Here is a 23,649-nt window from a genome sequence, read left to right on the forward strand (position 1 = left end):
CTACAAATGACTAGCTAGTTTCAGTTTGTCAAAATATATTGTTGCAAAAGGTAGSTAGCAAGCAAGAGATAGGYTACTATGTAGCCAGCTTAACGCTGTCTGGTCAGATCGGCGCTACATTGTAACCAGGTCAGTGATAGAGAGATCAGCAGCAGTCTGTCTGTCGTAATAGGAAACAACAACATCCTCTTTATKGGCACAGTTCGTTAGCTAGCTAGAGATTGACGACAACTGGTTGATTATTACAGTTATATTTGGTAGACGGTGATAGTATTTGCCCTTCAGTACAAGTGTACAAGTAAAGCCTTGCTTTGTGATTTCTGACTCAGACGATCATCATTGTCGTGTAGTKGAAATCAATGTGTGCCTGAAGATTAGGCGGAACAGCAGGATGTCTAGGGGATTTAGTGCAGCAATGATATTGTTTAGAAAACACAACAACACAACCATGATCACAATACATACAAAAGCCCCCAAATGAAATCGTATAAGGCGCATCTTTTCTTTTTCTCTGACTATACATCACATCTGGTGCGTCTTAGGTTATAGAACACACATACGAATATTGCTAAATCGGTTTATTTAATTTGAAGAGTAGCCAAATAAATATTTGATATGTCTGGGGACGGCTCGGATAGTAGTAGTAGCAGCGATGACTCYGATACAGGGATCCGGAGAAAAGCCTGCACTGTCAAACATGAGATTACCAATGGTAAGTAACCATCAACGTAACTAGCGCTTTGCCTGATTAATCAGACTGCTACACAATGGAATTGGTATACAGTCTGAAACATAGGAGTACAAAATAGTGGAATGTCCCTTACAAGCCAGAATGTTTAGTGCAATTACATTTGAACTTACTCTACTGCTTGTCTGTAAGGTTGGTCCTTCAGCTGCTCTACATTTTAGACAAAGTATCAATCAAGTTTATCAAGTTTATTTTATATAGCCCTTCCTACATCAGCTAATATCTCGAAGTGCTGTACAGAAACCCAGCCTAAAACCCCAAACAGCAAGCAATGCAGGTGTAGAAGCACGGTGGCTGGGAAAAACTCCCTAGAAAGGCCAAAACCTAGGAAGAAACCTAGAGAGGAACCAGGCTATGAGGGGTGGCCAGTCCTCTTCTGGCTGTTTCCCGGGTGGAGATTATATCCACAGGAAAGTATTGTTTATACAACTTTTTAGACTAGAGCACCAGTACTGTAGTTTAAATTTCTATCACCTGGCACATGCACAAAACCACAAACACCCGTGAGACTTTGGTTAGTATGCATGCACTTCTGTCTTGTGCACGTGTTTGCTTATGACCGAAGGCACATCTTGATCACCACACAGACCTGGGTTGCGAAGTCAGTTTAATAATACTTTCCTGGGGATATTTTGTCTTACATTTCTAGCAGTTGATAGTCCAACAGTAGAGTAAGTTCAAACGTCATTTTATTAAACATTCTAGCTTTGTAAAGAACATGTCCACGATTTTGCACTCCTGTTTGACTGCATACCAATTCAGTTGTGTAGCACAGTCTGATTAATCAGGCAATCTAGCTCTGCACTGTTTCATAATTGATTATTTGAATCTGCCAAAGGATTTCAAGATGTGGTACACATTGGGTAAATATTGCCTTCTGTAATTTAGCTATTGTGCTAGGGCTCTATGTAAGCTGTTTGGAGTTAAAAGTGATTGTTTGGAGTTTCTGTAATTCTGTGTGGATCAATATCTGTTTCCTGACACAATTGCATCCTGACCTTGACTGACACAGCAATAGCAGAAGTAGTAGTGTATGTTCAAGCTGTGTTCAGTTGTCTTCAGGTGCAGATTGATGTGCTATATTTTGGTGAGTGGTGGTGTCTCAGGGAACCATGACACCTGGGAACACAGCCATGGACGAATAGAAGCAGACCGTCAATCATGTTTGTTGTGTTGTCACAAAATATTCAGTTTACTGTGCTCTGCTATGTTTCCTGTGTGTGTGTGTGTGTGTGTATATGTTTGAACATCTTGGCCATGTTCTGTTATAATCTCCACCCGGCACAGCCAGAAGAGGACTGGCCACCCCTCATAGCCTGGTTCCTCTCTAGGTTTCTTCCTAGGTTTTGGCCTTTCTAGGGAGTTTTTCCYAGCCACCGTGCTTCTACACCTGCATTGCTTGCTGTTTGGGGTTTTAGGCTGGGTTTCTGTACAGCACTTAGAGATATTAGCTGATGTACGAAGGGCTATATAAAATAAACTTGATTGATTGTGTATGTGTGTGTGTGTGCCTGCCTGCCTGCGTGAACGTGTGTTGTGTGCGTGCAAACACTAATACTGTACTCTCCCCCCGCCAGCGAACCTCACAGGCCATTCTGAGAGAGTGGGCATGGAGAACTTYGAGCTTCTCAAAGTCTTGGGCACAGGAGGTGAGGCTCACTGCTCCGATCTTGGGTCGATTGCTTATRAACTGACTATACCAAACATTAGAAATGCCTTCCTAATATTGAGTTGCACTCCAAGCCCCCCGAAAGCGTTCCACGAGGGATGCTGGCCCATGTTGACTCTAATACTTCCCACAGTTGTGTCAAGCTGGCTGGATGTCCTTTAGTTGGTGGACCGTTCTTGATATACACGGGAAACTGTTGAGTGTGAAAAACCCAGCAGTGTTGTAGTTCTTGACACAAACCGGTGTGCCTGGCACCTACAAGCATACCCCGTTCAAAGGGACTTAAATCTTTTGTCTTGCCCATTCACCGTCTGAATGGCACAGATACACAATCCATGTCTCAAAGCTTAAACATCCTTCTTTARCCCGTCTCCTCCCCTTCCTCTACACTGATTTKAAGTGAATTTAACAAGTGACATCAATAAGGGATCATAGCYTTAACCTGGATTCACCTGGTCAGTCTGTCATGGGAAGAGCAGGTGTTCATAATGTTTTTTTATACTCAGTGTATATATTTATACTTTTTAAATTGAACCTTTATTTAATTAGGCAAGTCAGTTAAGCTCAAATTCTTATTTACAATGACGGCCTACCCCGGCCAAACCCAGACGACGCTGGGCAAATTGTGCACCGTCCTATGGGACCCCCAATCACGGCCAGATGTGATACAGCCTGGATTCGAACCAGGGACTGTAGTGACGCCTCTTTTACTGAGATGCAGTGCCTTAGACCACTTTACCAATCRGGATAGCGCCATAGTATTATTGGAGACCTGGATAACTTAATTTTGCTGTCTRTTTTTTTGTGGAACATTTAGAATGAAAAGTTAAGGTTGTAAATGTGGTGGGTGGTAGGATGGGTGGTAGGGGCTCCAATCAAATGTGATAAATGTTTCCAACCTTTCCTCTCTGTCTCTGTCTAGCCTACGGGAAAGTGTTTCTGGTCAGAAAGAACAGTGGTCACGATGAAGGGAAGCTGTATGCCATGAAGGTGAGTCTCTGTATCGTCTTTGACWTTGGTCCAAAGACAACCCAAAGCGTTGACATTGTCTGATGTGGGGAGAATTCATGGACGGGTTGACCTACCTGTTGATGATAACGTCTCAGGTGCTGAAGAAAGCAGCCATTGTTCAGAAGGCGAAGACAGCGGAGCACACGCGTACAGAGAGACAGGTGCTGGAGCACATCCGCCAGTCCCCGTTCCTGGTCACACTGCACTACGCCTTCCAGACCCAGACCAAGCTCCATCTCATCCTGGGTGAGCGCTGGATCAAACAAACCTATACGTGGAACTCTCTGACTAATGACTGTGGAAGTGCTGAAACTGTGTCTCTGTGTGTGTATACTGGGTTTCTGCCTGTGTGTTTTTTTTTTTTTTTTTTTTTTTTTGCTTGTCTATTCAAGTGTTATCTGTATCTGTCTGTGTATAGACTATGTGAGCGGAGGGGAGATGTTCACACACTTGTACCAGCGGGATCACTTCTCTGAGGAAGAGGTGCGGATCTACATCGGGGAGTTATCCTGGCTCTGGAGCACCTCCACAAGGTATGTTATCGAGCCTTTCTGTCCTTTACGTACCTTGCTGATATTCCATTCCTTAATTGTATCTGTGGTCCTCTTACATGATCAAATTTAGGCTGGATATCCGCTCTTATCTGTTCATGTTATGTTATCCTGTGTATGTAACTTCTTGCTCGGTATGATGTGTTACAGCTAGGCATCGTGTACCGGGACATAAAGTTGGAGAACATCCTATTGGACAGCGAGGGACATTTGGTGCTGACAGATTTTGGGCTCAGCAAAGAGTTCCTGGAGGAGGAGGTACGACAAAAAGGAAGACCTTTCATTGATGCCTATATTTGTGTGGACGCAATCTGTGCATCCATCCATGCATATATTCTTGTCACTACAGACTGAGACGTGTGTTTTTATTTCCCCCCACTACAGAAGGAAAGGACGTATTCGTTCTGTGGCACCATAGAGTACATGGCTCCAGAGATCATCAGGGGGAAGTCTGGTCATGGAAAGGTAAGAGTTAACCCATCAYYCGGAGCATGGCTATGAGCTACGGCGGTTCATTAGACATCAATTACTGTAGAACACAAATGTATTTTTTTCATTCTTCCTTTTGACCCTTTTCTCCTGCCCACCCCAGTCGGTAGATTGGTGGAGTTTGGGTATCCTGATGTTTGAATTGCTGACGGGGGCGTCCCCATTCACACTGGAGGGGGAGAGGAACTCCCAGAGTGAGGTGTCCAAGTGAGTGCTGTGTGTCATCCACCCCTCCTCACACACACACCATGGTTCCATCCAACTCTTTCATCATTGCCCGTGGCCCCCGGCTACTTATCAAAATAATGACATCTATTGCAACGGTGGCTTCTTTCTCCCTCTCTTTATCTCGCTGTCTGAATACAATAACAAATAAATGAGTTGTGCTGCGTCCTATGTGTAACATAAAGCCTGCAGCCTAATTAGACATTCTGGTAAGCTGTTTCTTTTCAATCATGTTCTGTATGGCCATAATGGTTGTCTTGTAATGAGGGCTGTGTTCACACAGTGCCTTCAGCAAGTATTCATACGCCTTATTCCACATTTTGTAGTGTTACAGCCTGAATTCAAAATGGATTTCTCTCCCATCTACACACACTACCCCATAATGAYCAAGTCAAAGCATGTTTAGACATTYTTGCACATTTTATTGAAAATGAAATGCAGAAATATCTCATTTACATACAGTACCAGTCAAAAGTTGACACACTTACTCATTGAAGGGTTTTTCTTTCTTTTACTGYTTTCTACATTGTAGAATATTAGTGAAGACATCAAAACTATGAAATAACACATATGGAATCATGTAGTAACCAAATGTATTTTATATTTCAGATTCTTCTAAGTAGACCCTTTGCCTTGATGACAGCTTTGAACACTCTTGGCATTCTCTCAACCAGCTTCATGCGGTACTSACCTAGAATGCATTTCAATTAACAGTTGTGCCTTGTTAAAAGTTAATTTGTGGAATTTCTTTCCTTAATGCGTTTGAGCCAATCATTTGTTGTGACAAGGTAAGGGTGGTATACAGAAGATAGACGTATTTGGTAAAAGACCAAGTTCATATTAGGGCAAGAACAGCTCAAATAAGCAAAGAGAAACGACACTCCATCATTACTTTAAGACATGAAGGTCAGTCAATCTAGAACATTTCAAGAACTTTGAATGTTTCTTCAAGTGCAGTCGCAAAAACCATCAAGAGCTATGATGACTGCCACAGGAAAGGAAGACCCAGAGTTACCTCTGCTGCAGAGGATACGTTCATTAGAGTTACCAGCCTCAGAAATTGCAGCCCAATTAAATGCTTCAGAGTTCAAGTAACAGACACATCTCAACATCAACTGTTCAGAGGAGACTGCGTGAATCAGGCCTTCATGGTTGAATTGCTTCAAAGAAACCACTACTAATGTACACCAATAAGAAGAAGAGACTTGGGCCAAGAAACACGAGCAATGGACATTAGACCGTGGAAATCTGTCCTTTGGTCTAATGAGTCCAAATTAGAGATTTTTAGTTCCAACCGCCGTGTCTTTGTGAGAYGTAGACTAAGTGAGCGGATGATCTCTGCATGTGTGGTTCCCACCGTGAAGCATAAAGGAGGAGGTGTGAGTGTGCTTTGCTGGTAACACTGTCTGTGATTTTTTAAATTCAAGGCACACTTAACCAGCATGGCCACCACAGCATTCTGCTGCGATACTCCTTCTCCCATCTGGTTTGTACTTAGTCCCACCTCTAATTTTGTTTTTCAATAGGACAATGACCCAACACACGTCTAGGCTGTGTAAGGGCTATTTGACCAAGAAGGAGAGTGATGGAGTACTGCTCAGATGACCTGGCCTCCACAATCTCCCGACCTCAACTCAATGTGATAGTTTGTGGATGAGTTGGACCGAATAGTGAAGGAAAAGCAGCCAACGAGTACTCAGCATATGTGGAACTCTTCAAGACTGTTGGAAAGCGTTCCAGGTGAAGCTGGTTGAGAGAATGCCAAGAGTGTGCAAAGCTGTCATAAAGGGTGGCTACTTTGAAGAATCTAAAATCTAAATATATTTTGATTTGTTTAACACTTTTTGGTTACTACATGATTCATATGTGTTGATAGTTTTTATGTCTTCACTATTATTCTACAATGTAGAACATAGTAAAAAATAAACACCCTTGAGTGAGTAGGTGTGTCCAAACTTTAGACTGGTACTGTAAGTATTCACACCCTGAGTCAATATTTTGTAGAAGCACCATTGGCGACAATTACAGCTTTAAGGACGTCTTGGGTTTGTCTGTATCAGCTTTGCACATATGGATTTGGGGATTGTCTTCCATTCTTCCTTGCAGATTTTCTCAAGCGCTGTTGTTAGATTGAGAGCGGCAGTAAACTGCAATCTTCAAGCCTTTCCTCAGATTTTCAATGTGATTCAAGTGGGTTGCACATTTTGGAGGATATTCAGAGGTGGAGCTTTCCTTGGAAATTAATGGAATATATGGGAATTAACGGAAATATATGCAAATTATATTAATACCATATAATTGTACATGTTTTTTGCATTGAATATATTTACCATATCATATGGAGCCAAACATAAACCTTTTACCTTATAAGTAGACATAATTGCAAATGTATTAACTTCCAATAGAAATAAAGAAAACAATTTAGTTACGAATTGAACTTTAATTAAATTAGTTGACTCTTCACATGGGAGCTTTTCACTGAACAACAAAAGGGAATATTGAATGATCCCAATGATCCATCGCATCTCCCAAAAACGTTTTCAACATACACTATTGTTCAAAAGTTTGGGGTCACTTAGAAATGTCTTTTTTGTTATTTAAGAAAAGCAAAAAATGTTTGCCCATTTTTAAAATGACATAAAATTGATCAGAATACAATGTAGACATTGTAAATGTTGTAAATGACTTGTAGCTGGAAACGGCAGATTTTTAATGGAATATCTACATAGGCGTACAGAGGCCCATTATCAGCACCATCACGCCTGTGTTCCAATGGCAAATTGTGTTAGCTAATCCAAGTTTATCATTTTAAAAGGCTAATTGATCATTAGAGAACCCTTTTGCAATTATGTTAGCATAGCTGAAAACTGTTGTCCTGATTAAAGAGCAATAAAACTGGCCTTCTTTAGACTAATTGAGTATCTGCAGCATCAGCATTTTTGGGTTCGATTACATGCTCAGAATGGCCAGAAACAAAGACCTTTCTTCTGAAACTCGTCAGTCTATTCTTGTTCTGAGAAATGAAGGCTATTCCATGCGAGAAATTGCCAAGAAACTGAAGATCTCGTACAATGTTGTGTACTACTCCCTTCACAGAACAGCGCAAACTGGCTATAACCAGAATAGAAAGAGGAGTGGGAGGCCCCGGTGCACAACTGAGCAAGAGGACAAGTACATTAGAGTGTCTAGTTTGAGAAACAGACGCCTCACAAGTCCTCAACTGGCAGCTTTATTAAATAGTACCCGCAAAACACCAGTCTCAACGTCATCAGTGAAGAGGCGACTCCGGGATGCTGGCCTCCTAGGCAGAGTTCCTCTGTCCAGTGTCTCTGTTCTTTTGCCCATCTTAATCTTTTCTTTTTATTGGCCAGCCTGAGATATGGCTTTTTCTTTGCAAYTCTGCCTAGAAGGCCAGCATCCCGGAGACTCCTCTTCACTGTTGACGTTGAAACTGGTGTTTTGCGGGTACAATTTAATGAAGCTGCCAGTTGACCAACCCACTCAAGTGACACACCCCTCCAGTAAGCCAGTGACTCAGCCCCCGTAATAGGGTTAGAGGCAGAGAATCCCAGTGGAGAGAGGGGAACCGGCCAGGCAGAGACAACAAGGGTGGTTCATCGCTCCAGTGCCTTTCCGTTCACCTTCACACCCCCGGGCCAGACTACACTCAATCATAGGACCTACTGAAGAGATGAGTCTTCAATAAAGACTTAAAGGTCGAGACTGAATCGGCGTCTCTCACATGGATAGGTAGGCCATTCCATAAAAATGGAGCTCTATAGGAGAAAGCCCTGCCTCCAGGTGTTTTCTTAGAAATTCTAGGGACAATAAGGAGGCCTGCGTCTTGTGACCATAGCGTATGTGTAGGTATGTACGGCAGGACCAAATTGGGAAGATGGATATGAGCAAGYCCATGTAATGCTTTGTAAGTTAGCAGTAAAACCTTGACATCAGCCCTAGCCTTAACAGGAAGCCAGTGTAGAGAGGCTAGCACTGGAGTAATATGATAATTTTKGGGGGTTTTAGTCAAGATTCTAGCAGCCATGTTTAGCACTAGCTGAAGTTTATTTAGTGCTTTATCCGGGTAGCCGGAAAATAGAKCATTGCAGTAGTCTAATCTAGAAGTGACAAGAGCATGGATACATTTTTCTGCATCATTTTTAGACAAAGTTTCTGATTTTTGCAATGTTATGTACAGTTGAAGTCGGAAGTTTACATACACTTAGGTTGGAGTCATTAAAACTCGTTTTTCAACCACTCCACAAATTTCTTGTTAACAAACTAATGTTTTGTCAAGTCGGTTAGGGCATCTACTTTGTGCACGACACAAGTAATTTTCCCAACAATTGTTTACAGACAGATTATTTAACTTATAATTCACTGTATCACAATTCCAGTGGGTCAGAAGTTTACATACACTAAGTTGACTGTGCCTTTAAACAGCTTGGAAAATTCCAGAAAATTATGTCATGGCTTTAGAAGCTTCTGATAGGCTAATTGACATCATTTGAGTCAATTGTAGGTGTACCTGTGGATGTATTTCAAGGCCTACCTTCAAACTCAGTGCCTCTTTGCTTGACATCATGGGAAAATCAAAAGAAATCAGCAGAAAAATAATTGTAGACCTCCACAAGTCTGGTTCATCCTTGGGAGCAATTTCCAAACGCCTGAAGGTACCACGTTCATCTGTACAAACAATAGTACGGCCTAGGACGCCTGTAAACAGTAGCTATAAAAAGTGATTGCGTAGGCTGCATAGATTTCATGACTAGAAGCTCAAAAGATGAAAACGCTGTGTTTTTTAAAGTTTTATTGGGAAAACAAAAATGACATTTTGTTTCGTAAATGTTAGCAACACCTTTGCCTTTGCGGGATGCGTGGGGGATATGGTCGCTAGTGTAACCAGGAGGAGAGGCCTCATTTAACACAGTAAATTCATCAGGCTTAAGCCATGTTTCAGTCAGGCCAATCACATCAAGATTATGATCAGTGATAAGTTAATTGACTATAACTGCCTTGGAAGTGAGGGATCTAACATTTAAGTAGCCCTATTTTGAGATGTGAGGTATCACAATCTCTTTCAATAATGACCGGATTGGAGGAGGTCTTTATTCCAGTGAGATTGTTAAGGCGAACACCGCCATGTTTAGTTTTGCCTAACCTAGATTGAGGCACAGACACGGTCTCAATGGGGATTGCTGAGCTGACTACACTGAYTGTGCGAGTGGCAGACTCCACTAAGCTGGCAGGCTGGCTAACAGTCTGCTGTATGGCCTGCACCTGATCTCATTGTGGAGCTAGAGGAGTTAGAGCCCTSTCTATGTTCGTAGATAAGATGAGAGCACCCCTCCAGCTAGGATAGAGTCCGTCACTCCTCAGCAGGTCAGGCTTGGTCCTGTTTGCGGTTGAGTCCCAGAAAGAGGGCCAATTATCTACAAATTCTATCTTTTGGGAGGGGCATAAAACAGTTTTCCACCAGCGATTGAGTTGTGAGACTGTGTTGTAGAGCTCATCACTGCCCCTAACTGGGAGGGGGCCAGAGACAATTACTCAATGCCGACACAACTTTCTAGCTGATTTACACGCTGAAGCTATGTTGCGCTTGGTGACCTCTGACTGTTTCATCCTAACATCGTTGGTCCCGACGTGGATAACAATATCCCTGTACTCTCTACACTCACCAGTTTTAGCCTTAGCCAGCACCATCTTCARATTAGCCTTAACTTCGGTAGCTCTGCCCCCTGGTAAACAGTGTATGATCGCTGGATGATTATTTTTAAGTCTAATACTGCTGGTAATGGAGTCGGCCTCTGACTCCGACTCGTTGCTTAATGGGGAGAACTGATTGAAAGTTTATTTCGGCTGAATGAGCGACACCGGTTGAGCATTCCTACAGGTCATTTGCACTTTGAAGCAGGCTCTCATCAAGGACTTGCCTGTATTTGACTTCTTTCATTGTTCCTTCTCTCCTTACCAGTCTTGCTTCACGGTAGGGATGGTGTTAGATGGGTGATGAGCTGTGCCTAGTTTTCTCCAGACATGGCGCTTTGCATTCTGTCYAAAGAGTAACATTTTTGTCTCATTAGACCGCAGAATCTTATGCCTTATGATCTGTCTTTCACTTGCCTTTTTGCAAACTCCAGGCATGCCGTCAGGCTTTTTTTCTCAGGAGTGGCTTCTGTCTGGCAACTTTCCCTTAACGCCCAGTTTTGTGAAGTGCTGTAGAGACTGTTGTCCTGGTAGGTTCTCCAATTTCAACCAAGGAACTCTGTAGTTCTGTCAGAATTGTCATTGGGTTCTTTGTCACCTCCCTGACCGACGTCCTTCTTGCCCTGATGCTCAGTTTGGTCGGACGGTCAGCTCTAGGCAGAGTCTGGGTAGTTCCGTATGTTTTCCAAGGAGATCACTGTGCTCTTGGAAATGTTCAACACTCTAGAAATGGTTTTAAACCCTTTGCCAGATATGCCTCGTCACAATTGGGGATCTACGGACAGTTCCTTGGACTGCTCTGATATACACTGTCAACTGTGGGACTTTATATAGACAGGTGGGTTTCTTTCTAAATCATGTCCAAACAGTTGTTGGCCACAGGTGGACTCCAATCAAGTTGTAGTGACATCTTAAAGATGTTCAAAGGAAATGAGATGTACCTGAGATCAATTTGGAGTCTCAGCAAAGGGATAATTAAAAAAAAAAAAAAAATTCTGCATTTCATTTTCACTTTGTCATTGTGGGGTATTGTGTGTAGATGGTTATTGAATCCATTTTGAATCAGGCTGTAACAACAAAATATGGAGTAAGTCAAGGGSTATGAATACTTTCTGAAGGCACTGAAGGCAAAGTGATTGCTCTTCCCTGTTTCTYTTCTTCGGCCCGCCCCCTCCTGCCCTCCTCTCAGGCGTATCTTACGCTGCGAGCCGCCATTCCCCTCTATGATCGGAGTCGTGGCTCAGGACCTGCTGAGGAAGCTATTGGTTAAAGACCCCCACAAGAGACTAGGCTCGGGGCCACGAGGGGCCGAGGACATCAAGAGTCATGCCTTCTTCAAGGTGCTCCTCTTCTCTCCTGCCGCTCTCTGTCTCTAGGCCCATCTCCTTCTCTCTCTCCCAACATGCTCATACACACACACACACACACACACACACACTCTGCTCACCATTCTCCTCCAATTGCTCTATATTCATAGGGTCTCAGTTGGTCAGACCTTGCTGAGAAGAAGGTAGTCAGCCCATTCAAACCAGAGATCAGGAGCGAGCTGGATACAGGGAACTTTGCTGAGGAGTTCACTGGCATGAATCCTGTCTATTCTCCAGCCAGCACCCCACCAAGCACTGACCGCCTGTTCCAGGTACGTTAAATACACATTGTGTGCTTCCACTGTCACAGAAAAACACCCTACATACACAAGACTCTTGTCTTCCATTTCAGGGCTACTCCTTCGTTGCTCCCTCCATTCTGTTCAACAAGAACGTGGTGATGGGTGACTTCATGGAGGGCCAGATGGGAGCAGACCGGCCAGGCTCAGCCACTGTTCGTCGCAGTGCTATGTTAGCGGTATGGAACTAGTCCTCTCATGGCCTCAGGATAGACAAGAGGTTCGGTGACTGTATCGGTGTTAATGTTGGCACTTCCTTTAATTTTTTATTTAGTCTTAGTCATTTTGTATAAAATATCATTGTCTTAGTCACATTTTTGTCATTTGAATAATTATTTAGTCTAGTTATTGTCAAAATGATAAACASTGGGCCGTTTTAGTCAACTAAATCCTTTMATTTTAGTCACTTATTCATTTTTTTGTGCCTCATTAACCTATAGTAAACACAAATCACTGACTTCCATGYGCACAAACATACATAGCCTTGTCCTACCRACATATTYTTCTGCACAACATCCTATCGCATGATTCTCTACCCAACAGCCAAGTTGGCAGAAGAACACATTACTCTGCAGCAGATAAAAATCCCACCCCTTGACATACTGTAGCTATACTGTAATGAAAGTTCTGTCATCAGTACTGGTCTAATAGATTGCTTCAACCTATCTAGCTAGGATTATCAATCTGTTATCTGAGTTATCAGATGTCTCTTGAAGTTGGTAGAATTTTATTCCCTGTCGACTTGTGGGTGCGAACGCTGTGGAAACGTTKCATTCGGTCTTGTTTGAATTGACAAGATGGCTCCAAACATCGCCCCTTTTTCTACCGGGAGCTTGTACCACCGGGAGAGTAGCCACGGCGTGTGCCTTATTTGCAGCAATGATTTGTGTTGCCAGATTGGATAACGGTTGCCGGGCAGAGAGGTGAATCATGAATGACCTGAGCATGGTATTTATTTCCCACCAATAACAGAATTGCAACATTGCATTGAGAAAGCCTTTACAATTCTGCTAATGTCATGCTTTTGATTGAACAAAACAAATAACACTAAAAAGCTCTCAATCTCTGTACAAATGTTTTTTCCAGTTCACTTACTAGTCATATTTTAGTCACAGAGATAATTTCATCTCGTTTTCATCAACCGAAATGGGGGGGGGAAACATTTTTTTTTTTTTCTGGGTCTATTCAGTCAGTTATTGTGTCGTCAATTGCCACTGGAAAATAGGCGTTTGACAAATCACTATCACTGGAATGTATCCAGAGAGGGTCTTATGTACAACACTGTTTGACATGAGCTCAACCTGTGCTTCATTAGTAAAAAAAAATCTATGTGCAACATTTTCACATTTAGCAAGGGTAGGATTTGGACATTTCCTGCAGTGGAGCACATTTTGACACATTCCACAGTTTCCTGTGTAGTTTGTACTTGACTTCCCTCTCTCTTGTCCTCTGCAGGACTCGACATTCTTCCAGCTGTATGAGCTGTGCCTGCAGGGGGCGCCCCTGGGCGAGGGCAGCTTCTCTGTGTGCAGGAAGTGTCGACACCACCAGAGCGGCCATGAGTACGCCGTCAAGATCATCAGCCGCAGGTGAGCCGGGCGTGGCGCTGGCTGAGAGACTGTCACGCACTAATGCAATGTGTCATTGTTACACCAGCATGATGAATTACACACTTCACGCTGCTGTGTTTTAATATATTCTATTCCAATGCATTACCATACCTGTTTGGTGCACTGAGGTGGTTTGTGTTGTTGACCTTTAGTGCATGAATGCCTTTGAACTCTGTCTGTCTGTCTCTCTGGCTGTCTGTCTCTCTGTCTCTCTCTGTCTCCTGTGTCACTCTCTGTCTCGTTAGAATGGAAGTAAACACTCAGAGGGAGATTGCTGCCCTCAGGCAGTGTGAGGCTCACCCCAACATTGTCAAACTGCACGAGGTCTACACTGATCAGGTACACAATGATGGTAGAAATGCCATCAGCAGACACACACTCAAGCACTGACAAAACTGTCAGGTGTTCTTTCTCTTCTCATTGGCTGTGTTTACTTACAAGGTGGCAGGACTCGAATCACAATAATGTTTGACATTTGGGGAATATATTGGGAAACTTAAGCAATCATGCAGCAATAAACAATTTTCTCATCACAGACACAACCTTAATCTTCTCTCTCTCTTCTCCCATCTCCCTCTCAATCACCCCTGTCTCTTCCTCCCTCTCTCAGTTCCATACATACCTGGTGATGGAGCTGCTGCGTGGGGGGGAGCTGCTGGAGAGGATCAAGAGGAAGAAATTGTTTGGGGAGGCAGAGGCCAGTCAGCTTCTCAGGAGCCTGGTGTCAGCTGTCGGCTTCATGCACGAGGCTGGAGTGGTGCACAGAGACCTCAAACCAGAGGTGGGCCAACAGACTGACTCACAGAGAGGGAGTCTGAATATATTCTAGAATCTATAGAAATATATGGCCAGGAAGAAGTCACACATTGAAATAGCTGCAATATTACACCGACCACATTTTGCAGGCAGTGAGTGTAATGAGATCAAGGTGTTTAGCAATGCTGTAAAAACCACTAAGCATGGCCTATTTTATTTTGTTGGTTCAGGGTGAAATAAATTGACATTTGTTGCTCCATTACATCAGCCAATGAATGTAACCTTCTGTTGACGCCGTTGKTCCTGCACTACCCACTCACTGCTCTCGCTCTCTCTCCGCCTGGCAGAATGTGCTGTTTGCAGACGAGGGGGAGGACTCGGTGCTCAAGGTGATAGATTTTGGTTTTGCCCGGCTGTGCCCTGCGGGCAGTGCACCCCTGCAGACTCCCTGCTTTACACTGCAGTACGCRGCTCCTGAGCTCTTCCACAGCACCGGTTACGACCAGGCCTGCGACCTCTGGAGCCTTGGGGTCATCCTGGTACTTACACTACTAACTGACTCTGTAATGTGTCATTAGTAAAACGAATTATCGTTATGTTATTGATGATGTTTGTGTTTTTCTCTGGCAGTACACCATGCTGTCAGGACAGGTGCCCTTTCAGAGTGAGCAGCAGCAGCGGGCGGGGATGACCTCATCTTATGCTGCCGACATCATGCATAAGATTAAAGAGGGTGACTTCTCATTGGCTGGAGAGGCTTGGAAGGGTGTATCAGACGAGGCTAAAGAGCTTGTGAAAGGTGTGTTGTGCATCCCTCCTTATTCACTCATTGACATTGAGGCAATTCATACTTTTTTCCATCTGTTTTCCACTACATACAGAAAAGTGTTCAGACCCCTTGACTTTTTCATCATTTTGTTATGTTACAACCTTATTCTAAAATGGATTAAAAACATTTTTTTTAAATTAAATCCTCAGCAATCTACACACAATGACAAAGCGAAATTAGGTTTTCAGAGATTTTTACAGAAGTATTCAGACCTTTTGCTATGAGACTCAAAATTGAGCTCAGGTGCGTCCTGTTTCCATAAATCATCCTTGAGATGTTTCTACAACTTGATTGGAGTCCACCTGTGGTAAATTCAATTGATTSGACATGATTTGCAAAGGCACACRCCTGTCTATATAAGGTCCCACAGTTGACAGTGCATGTCAGAGCAAAAATGAGGAGTCGTCCGTAGAGCTCTTAGACAGGATTGTGACGAGGCACAGATCTGGGGAAGGTTACCAAAAAAATTCTGCAGCATTGAAGGTACCCAARAACACAGTGGCCTCCATCATTCTTAAATGGAAGAAGTTAGGAGCCACCAAGACTCTTCCTAGAGCTGGCCGCCYGGCCAAATTGAGCAATTGGGGGAGAAGGGCCTGGTCAGTGAGGTGATCAAGAACCTGATGGTCACTGACAGAGATGGGAGAACCTTCCAGATGGACAACCATCTCTGCAGCACTCCACCAATCAGGCCTTTATGGTAGAGTGGCCAGACRGAAGCCACTCCTCAGGCACCATAAGAACTCTGACCATGAGAAACAAGATTCTCTGGTCTGATGARACCACGATTCAACTCTTTGGTCTGAATGCCAAGCGTCACATCTGGAGGAAACCTGGCATCATCCCTACGGTGAAGCGTGGTGGTGGCAGCATCATGCTCTGGGGGTGTTTTTCAGCGGCAGGGACTGGGAGACTAGTCAGGGATCAAGGCAAAGATGAATGGAGCAAAGTACAGAGATGCTTGATAAAAACCTGCTCCAGAGAGCTCAGGACCTCAGACTGGGGTGAAGGTTCACCTTCCAACGGGACAATGCAGGAGTGGCTTCGGGACAAGTCTCTGAATGTCCTTGAGTGACCAGCCAGAGCCCGGACTTGAACCCGATTGAACATCTTTGGCGAGACCTGAAAATAGCTGTGCAGTGACGCTCCCCATCCAACCTGACAGAGCTTGAGAGGATCTGCAGAGAAGGATGGGAGAAACACTCCCAAATACAGATGTGCCAAGCTTGTAGTGTCATAACCAAGAAGACTCGAGGATGTAATTGCTGCCAAAGGTGCTTCAACAAAGTACTGAGTAAAGGGTCTGAAATACTAATGTAAATGTGATATTTCTGTTTTCAATTTAGAATAAATTAGCAAAATGTCTACTTGTTTTTGCTTTGTCATTAGGGGTATTGTGTGTAGATGTATTTATTTATTTATACATTTATTATAATTTTAGGATAAGGTTGTAACCTAACAATGTGGAAAAAGTCAAGGAGTCTAAATACTTCTGAAGCCACATTATATATATATATATATATATATATATATATCACACACACACACACACACACACACACACACACACACACACACACACACAGTCGTATGAAAAAGTTTGGCACCCCTGACAATTTCCATTTATAAATAATTGGGTGTTTTGGATCAGCAATTTCATTTTGATCTATCAAATAACTGATGGACACAGTAATATTTCAATAGTGAAATTAGGTTTATTGGATTAACAGAAAATGTGCAATATGCATCAAAACAAATTAGACAGGTGCATAAATTTGGTACCCCAATAGAAAATCACATCAATATTTAGTAGAGCCTCCTTTTGCTAAAATAACAGCCTCTAGACGCTTCCATAGCCTCTAATGAGTGTCTGGATTCTGGATAAGGTATTTTGGACCATTCCTCCTTACAAAACATCTCCAGTTCAGTTAGGTGGTTTGATGGTTGCGAGCATGGACCCCGCTTCAAATCATCCCACAGATTCTCAATGATATTCAGGTCTGGGGACTGGGATGGCCATCCAGAACATTGTACTTGTCCTCTGCATAAATGCCGGGTAGATTTTGAGCATTGTTTTGGGTCGTCTTGTTGAAATATCCAGCGCCGGCGTAACTTCAACTTTGTGACTGATTCTTCAACATTATTCCCAAGAATCTGCTGATATTGAGTGGAATCCATGCGACCTCAACTTTAACAAGATTCCCAGTACCGGCACTGGCCACACAGCCCCCAGCATGATGGAACCCCCACCAAATTTTACTGTGGGTAGCAAGTGTTTTTCTTGGAACGCTGTGTTCTTTTGCCGCCATGCATAACGTCCCTTGTTATGACCAAATAACTCAATCTTTGTTTCATCAGTCCACAGCACCTTATTCAAAATGAAGCTGGCTTGTCCAAATGTGCGTTTGCATACCTCAAGCGACTCTGTTTGTGGCGTGTGTGCAGAAAAGGCTCTCCCATACAGCTTCTTCCTTGTGCAAAGTGCGCTGAATTGTTGAACGATGCACAGTGACACCATCTGCAGCAAGATGATGTTGTAGGTCTTTGGAGGTGGTCTGTGGGCTGTTTTTGACCGTTCTCACCATCCTTCGCCTTTGCCTCTCCGATATTTTACTTGGCCTGCACTTATGGCCTTAACAAGAACTGTGCCTGTGGTCTTCCATTTCCTCACTATGTTTCCTCACAGTGGACACTGACAGCTTAAATCTCTGCGATAGCTTTTCGTAGCCTTCCTCTAAACCATAATGTTGAATAATCTTTGTTTTCAGGTTATTTGAGAGTTGTTTTGAGGCCCCATGTGCACTCTTCAGAGGAGAGTCAGAGAACAACGACTTGCAATTGGCCACCTTAAATACCTTTTCTCAATGATTGGATGCACTTGTCTATGAAGTTCAAGGCTTAATGAGCTCACCAAACCAATTGTGTGTGTTCCAATTATTCAGTGCTAAGTAGTTTACAGGTATTCAAATCAACAGAATGACAAGGGTGCCCACATTTTTGCATAGCCTATTTTTCACATCTGATTTAATTTCATACAACTTAATATTGCTTACACTAAAATCTTTGTCTAGACAATACCCCAGTACGCAGCTTTTATTAGAAAATGAATGGCATGCCACTGTGATCATTTTCTGTGACGACAGAGTAAATTATTATGCAGCCTCAGAGGGGTGCCCAAACTTTTTCATACGACTGTATATTTAAAAATAATGAAATCCCTTTATCCGTCACTCCCTTATCGTCTTGTTTTCTCTGCCCCTCCCTACCCTTCCTTACCCCTCCCTGTCCCACCTCTCATTTTTGCTCTCCTTCCCTAAATCTTCTAAACCAACCCCCCCTCCCTGTTTGTGTTCAGGGCTGCTGACGGTGGATCCAGAGCGGCGTCTCAAGCTGTCTGCTCTGAGAGAGAACAGCTGGCTGCAGGGCGGGGCCATCGTATCCTCCACCCCCCTCTGCACCCCAGATGTGCTCGAGTCCAGTGGCCCCATCGTCCGCTCCTATGTCAACGCCACCTACAAGGTAATGGAACTCTTAATCTCTTTTTTTTTTTTTTACTCAATTCCAGTGCGGGAAAAGTAGTTGCATTCCTTGTGTTCCTTTTTAACTTTTTGATTTAATTGTTCCTACTCTCCCTAACCAAATCAAAGTCAATTTGGCATTTGCAGAGTACTGCGTATTGTACAATGAAGTGTTTACTCGCAAGCTCTTCTCTCTAACAGTGCAACATTTATAAAAACCGTATTCAATAAAAAAATATAGTGAAAAAAATATGAGTATTTATACAACGGGTGGGTCTAATCCTGGATGCTCATTGGTTAAAACCGTGTCCCAGCTGTTCCACAAGTTACCACCGGCTAAGGSTATGATGTTGGAATGCCTATCTACTGTTCCATCTCCCTGTGCAATCAATCCACTGTCATCAGCCCAGCCAGGCAATTTATCAACTAGATCTCCACTGTAAAAAATAATCTAGACATTATCTTCCATTTCTTTTAGACTAGCAATTGATTTTCAACAGCAGAGACGTGTATAAACCTTGCCATCTGTCTCTGACTTTTTCAGCAATGTTTCAATATTGAAATTCGATCTCCAGCTGTCCCACACAGTAATGAATGTGTAGGGACCAGACAGACAGGCAGCTTCTCTCAGCCAGTCGAAATCATGAATTGGTATATTGTTTTTATAGGTACAGTACCAGTCAAAAGTTTGGACACACCTACTCACTCAAGGGTTTTTCTTTATTTTTTACTATTTTCTTCATTGTAGAATAATRGTGAAGACATCAAAACTATGAAATAACACATATGGAATCATGTAGTAACCAAAAGAGTGTTTAACAAATCAAAATCTATTTTATATTTGCGATTCTTCAAAGTGGTCACCCTTTGCCTTGATGACAGTGGTAGCCATGCTGGTTAAGTGTGCCTTGAATTCTAAATAAATCACAGACAGTGTCACCAGCAAAGCACCATAACACCTCCTCCTCCATGCTTCACGGTGGGAACTATACATGCAGAGATCATCCGCTCAGCTATTCTGTGTCTCACAAAGACATGGAGGTTGGAACCAAAAATCGCTAATTTGGACTCATCAGATCAAAGGACAGATTTCCACTGTCTAATGTCCATTGCTCATGTTTCTTGACCCAAGCCTCTTCTTCTTATTGGTGTCCTTTAGTAGTGGTTCTTTGCGCATTCGACCAATGAAGTCCTGATTCACGCAGTCTCCTCTGAACAGTTGATGTTGAGATGTGTCTGTTACTTGAACTCTGAAGCATTTATTTGGGCTGCAATTTCTGAGGCTGGTAACTCTAATGAACTATCCTCTGCAGCAGAGGAAACTCTGGTCTACCTTTTCTGTGGCGGCTCATGAGAGCCAGTTTCATTATAGCGCTTGATGGTTTTTGCGACTGCACTTGAAGAAACTTTCAAAGTTCTTGAAATTTTCCAAGATTGACTGACTTTCAATGTCTTAAAGTAATGATGGACTGTTGTTTCTCTTTGCTTATTGAGCTGTTCTTGCCATTAATATGGACTTGGTCTTTTACAAATAGAGCTATCTTCTATATACCCACCCCACCCTACCATGTCATAACACAACTGATTGGCTCAAACATTAAGAAGGAAATAAATTCCACAAATTGACTTTAAACAAGGCACACCTGTTAATTGAAATGCTTCCAAGTGACTACCTCATGAAGCTGGTTGAAGAATGCCAAGAGTGCGCAAAGCTGTCATCAAGGCAAAGGTGGCTACTTTGAAAATCTCAAATATAAATATATTTTGATTTGTTTAACACTTTTTTGGTTACTCCATGATTCCAAATGTGATATTTCATAGTTTTGATTCTTCACTATTATTCCACAATGTAGAAAATAGTCAAAATTAAAAACCCTTAAATGAGTAGATGTCCAAACTTCTGACTGGTACTGTATATGCAGAGAAATGTCAATAGAAAAACAGGTCAAATGAAATGCAGCTATTTTGCTGTCTTTCCAACAGTTTGAATCATTGTTAGCTGTGTAGTTGGCTAGCTCCACTAAAGTGTCCTTGCAAAAGAGCCATTTTTTCTATGCCAGGCGAAATCGCGCATCATTAGCTCATTGTTATGATGTATCCAAGTAAATGTCACTTAAGCAGCTTAAAGAAGCGCAAATGGAGAAAATGTTCGATTTAATCTGGTGCAATGTTTGACGTGACTGTTAGCCCCATTGGGAACATTTAGAATGAACGACCATAGATGTGGAGTAGAAACTTCAGGACTGGGTCTCTGGCAACCTAACCGATAGAATGAACGACCATAGATGTGGAGTAGAAACTTCAGGACTGGGTCTCTGGCAACCTAACCGATAGAATGAGCGACCAGCCAACTTGGGTATCAACCCTAGATTTGCGTTGGAACTATAACTCATGGAAGGATGAAATAGTATGAATAAATTCATCAAAATAACATTTTTAATGACAAGTATGTCAATCAATATTTGAATGTGTTGGTAACCCATGTAAAAGTGATCATTCCCTCGAAGCTGGTTTTTGGAGGATATATTGACTTAGTCTCMGGCCTAACAACACAATATGACTATAAGATATATTAATATAATAAATGGTATGTGCAATGTAACGACAATAGAGAAATACACTTAGTGGCCAGTTTATTAGGTACACCATCTAGTACTGGGTCGGAGCCCCCTTTGCCTCCAGAACATCCGGAATTCTTCAGGGGAATTGAAACATTGCTCAATTGGTATCAAGGGACCAAACATTCCTCCCACCGTTACACCACCGCCACCAGCCTGTACTGTTGACACTAGGCAGGATGGAGCCATGGACTCATGCTGCTTACGTAAAAATCCTGACTCTGCCATCAGCATGACGCAACAGGAACCCGGATTCGTCAGACCAGGCAATGTGTTTTTTCACTCAATTGTAAAGTTTGTGATTGCGTGCCCACTGGAGATGCTTTTTTTCTCTCGTCTACTGCAATAGCCCATCCATGACAAGGACTGACGAGTTGTGCAGTCTAAGATGCCGTTTGGCACACCACTGTTGTACTGGGCAGTTATTTGCCTGTTTGTGGCCCACCTGTTAGCTTCTTGCCATTCTCTTTTCACCTCTCATCAACGAGCTGTTTTTGCCCACAGAACTGCCGCTGACTCAATGTTTTTTGTTTGTCGCCCGATTCTCGATTAACCCTAGACACTGTCGTGCGTGAAAATCCCAGGTGGCCGGCCGTTTCTGATATACTAGAACTGGCGCACATGGCATCGATGATCATACCACGCTCAGTCGCTTAGGTCAGTCTTTTTGCCCATTCCAACGTTCAATCGATCAGTAACTGAATGCCTTGATGCCTGTCTGCCTGATTTTTATATAGCAAGCCACGGCCACGTGACTCACTGTCTGTAGGAGCGAAGCGTTTTCGTGAACAATGGGGTGTACCTAATAGACTGTCCACTGAGTATATAATGGAGGTGTATGTGCAATGTAATACAATAATATAGCCTACTTATTCTATGTACATCCTCTCCATTAGGCCTTCAACAAGGGGAAGAGGGAGGGCTTCTTTCTGAAGAGTGTCGACAACGCCCCCCTTGCAAAGCGACGCAAGCTCAAGATGACAAGTACAGGTGTGGAGACTCGACGGAGCTCCTCTTCCTCCTCCTCGTCATCTTCCTCRGCTGCCTCTGCCKCTACAACAAACCTAAAAACACAGCCACCACACCAAACTCTGCCCCCGAAGCTAGAAAAGAGCTAGCAGCCGAGGAGGGGAGCAAGAGGAGTGGGAGGAATGGAGTTAGGAGAATAAAGCACATTAATTCAGCTATGACAGATTGGAATACTGGCTCTGAAAGACCAGAGATGATTYGATTTGTTATATCCCCTCTAAGTCCAAAGTCATATAGAATCTCCAAATKCTAAGATCTTATTTATGAACAAACTAAGACTAGTCCAATACTTAAGATGAAACAAAAGGGTTCACGTCCCTGTTTCCTTTGAAAGAATATGCTGAATGGCATTTTGTATTATCGTAATGATGCAAGGACTTTGTATGTATTTATACCAGCTGCAGTACACTGCAGTAGCTTGTCCCATCTCGTACCTTTTCTCAAGAAATGAACTAACGTGTCATTTCTTGAATGGAACAAAGCTTTAGACTATTGTTTTCTAAATTCCGGTCAGAGGCTTTACATCAGTATGGTAAGTTATGGAAGACATTTTCKTCGGCTTTAAGATCATACTTATGAAGTTTTCAGTCACTTTTTTAGCAGGGTGACGATGAGCACGCAGTTGGAGATWATGCTGACGTTTTGCATGTTGTCAGTACCTGAGGTAAGGAGCCCTGTCGTAGAACGAGTCAGAGAAAAGCGGAGTGAGAGTCCTAAAGGGGGAAATGCAGAGCCATGAATGAGCACAAGCCATATATACACAGGGAGGTCATGGSCTCTACAACAGAGCACTTATGGATCGATACACAGTGCTCATCGCGTGGCAAAACGGAGAGGCAGTGGTTGGGAGTCTGTTGGAAGTCTCGCTGTTTTTAAYGATGTGGTTGAGATTAAGAATGTTGGACAGCTGTTCAAATGAACTTTGACCTTGCSGGATGGTCCCAGTCCATGGGACGCTGTCTTTGTAACCCAATGGTTCTAGTCACATACTGCCAATTTACAGGACCGGTAGAATCATTTCCTTTGGCTTGAGATATCAGCCTTCTATCGACGTTGGTGTCTGTCTGCATAGTTAACTGGTTCGCTGAAGTTCACCTGCGAATCAAATAACGGCATCCATTGTTCTGTATGCATAAGTGTGCTTCATTAACAACCATCATGATTCTGACAGGGAAGACCGGGAGATGGAACACTTGGTGATAGACATTCTGATTTGATACC

The 23,649-nt window shown here is 43.0% G+C and overlaps 1 protein-coding gene across 1 annotated transcript; it reads left to right on the forward strand.

Moving 5' to 3' along the window:
- Nucleotides 1-387: 387 nt before the first annotated feature.
- On the forward strand, nucleotides 388-22,988 carry LOC111950372 (ribosomal protein S6 kinase alpha-4-like). The gene is given in 19 exon segments (XM_023967901.2): nucleotides 388-712; nucleotides 2,326-2,397; nucleotides 3,340-3,407; nucleotides 3,524-3,674; nucleotides 3,847-3,930; nucleotides 3,933-3,961; nucleotides 4,130-4,237; nucleotides 4,364-4,444; nucleotides 4,572-4,675; nucleotides 11,592-11,742; nucleotides 11,880-12,041; nucleotides 12,122-12,247; nucleotides 13,524-13,657; nucleotides 13,924-14,017; nucleotides 14,289-14,459; nucleotides 14,782-14,973; nucleotides 15,065-15,233; nucleotides 18,619-18,782; nucleotides 22,296-22,988. Coding segments are annotated over 19 exon segments (2,379 nt in total). The 5' UTR covers nucleotides 388-615; the 3' UTR covers nucleotides 22,518-22,988.
- Nucleotides 22,989-23,649: the final 661 nt, after the last annotated feature.

This window comes from Salvelinus sp. IW2-2015, linkage group LG23 (genome assembly GCF_002910315.2).
Source record: "Salvelinus sp. IW2-2015 linkage group LG23, ASM291031v2, whole genome shotgun sequence".
Classification (NCBI taxonomy): domain Eukaryota; kingdom Metazoa; phylum Chordata; class Actinopteri; order Salmoniformes; family Salmonidae; genus Salvelinus; species Salvelinus sp. IW2-2015.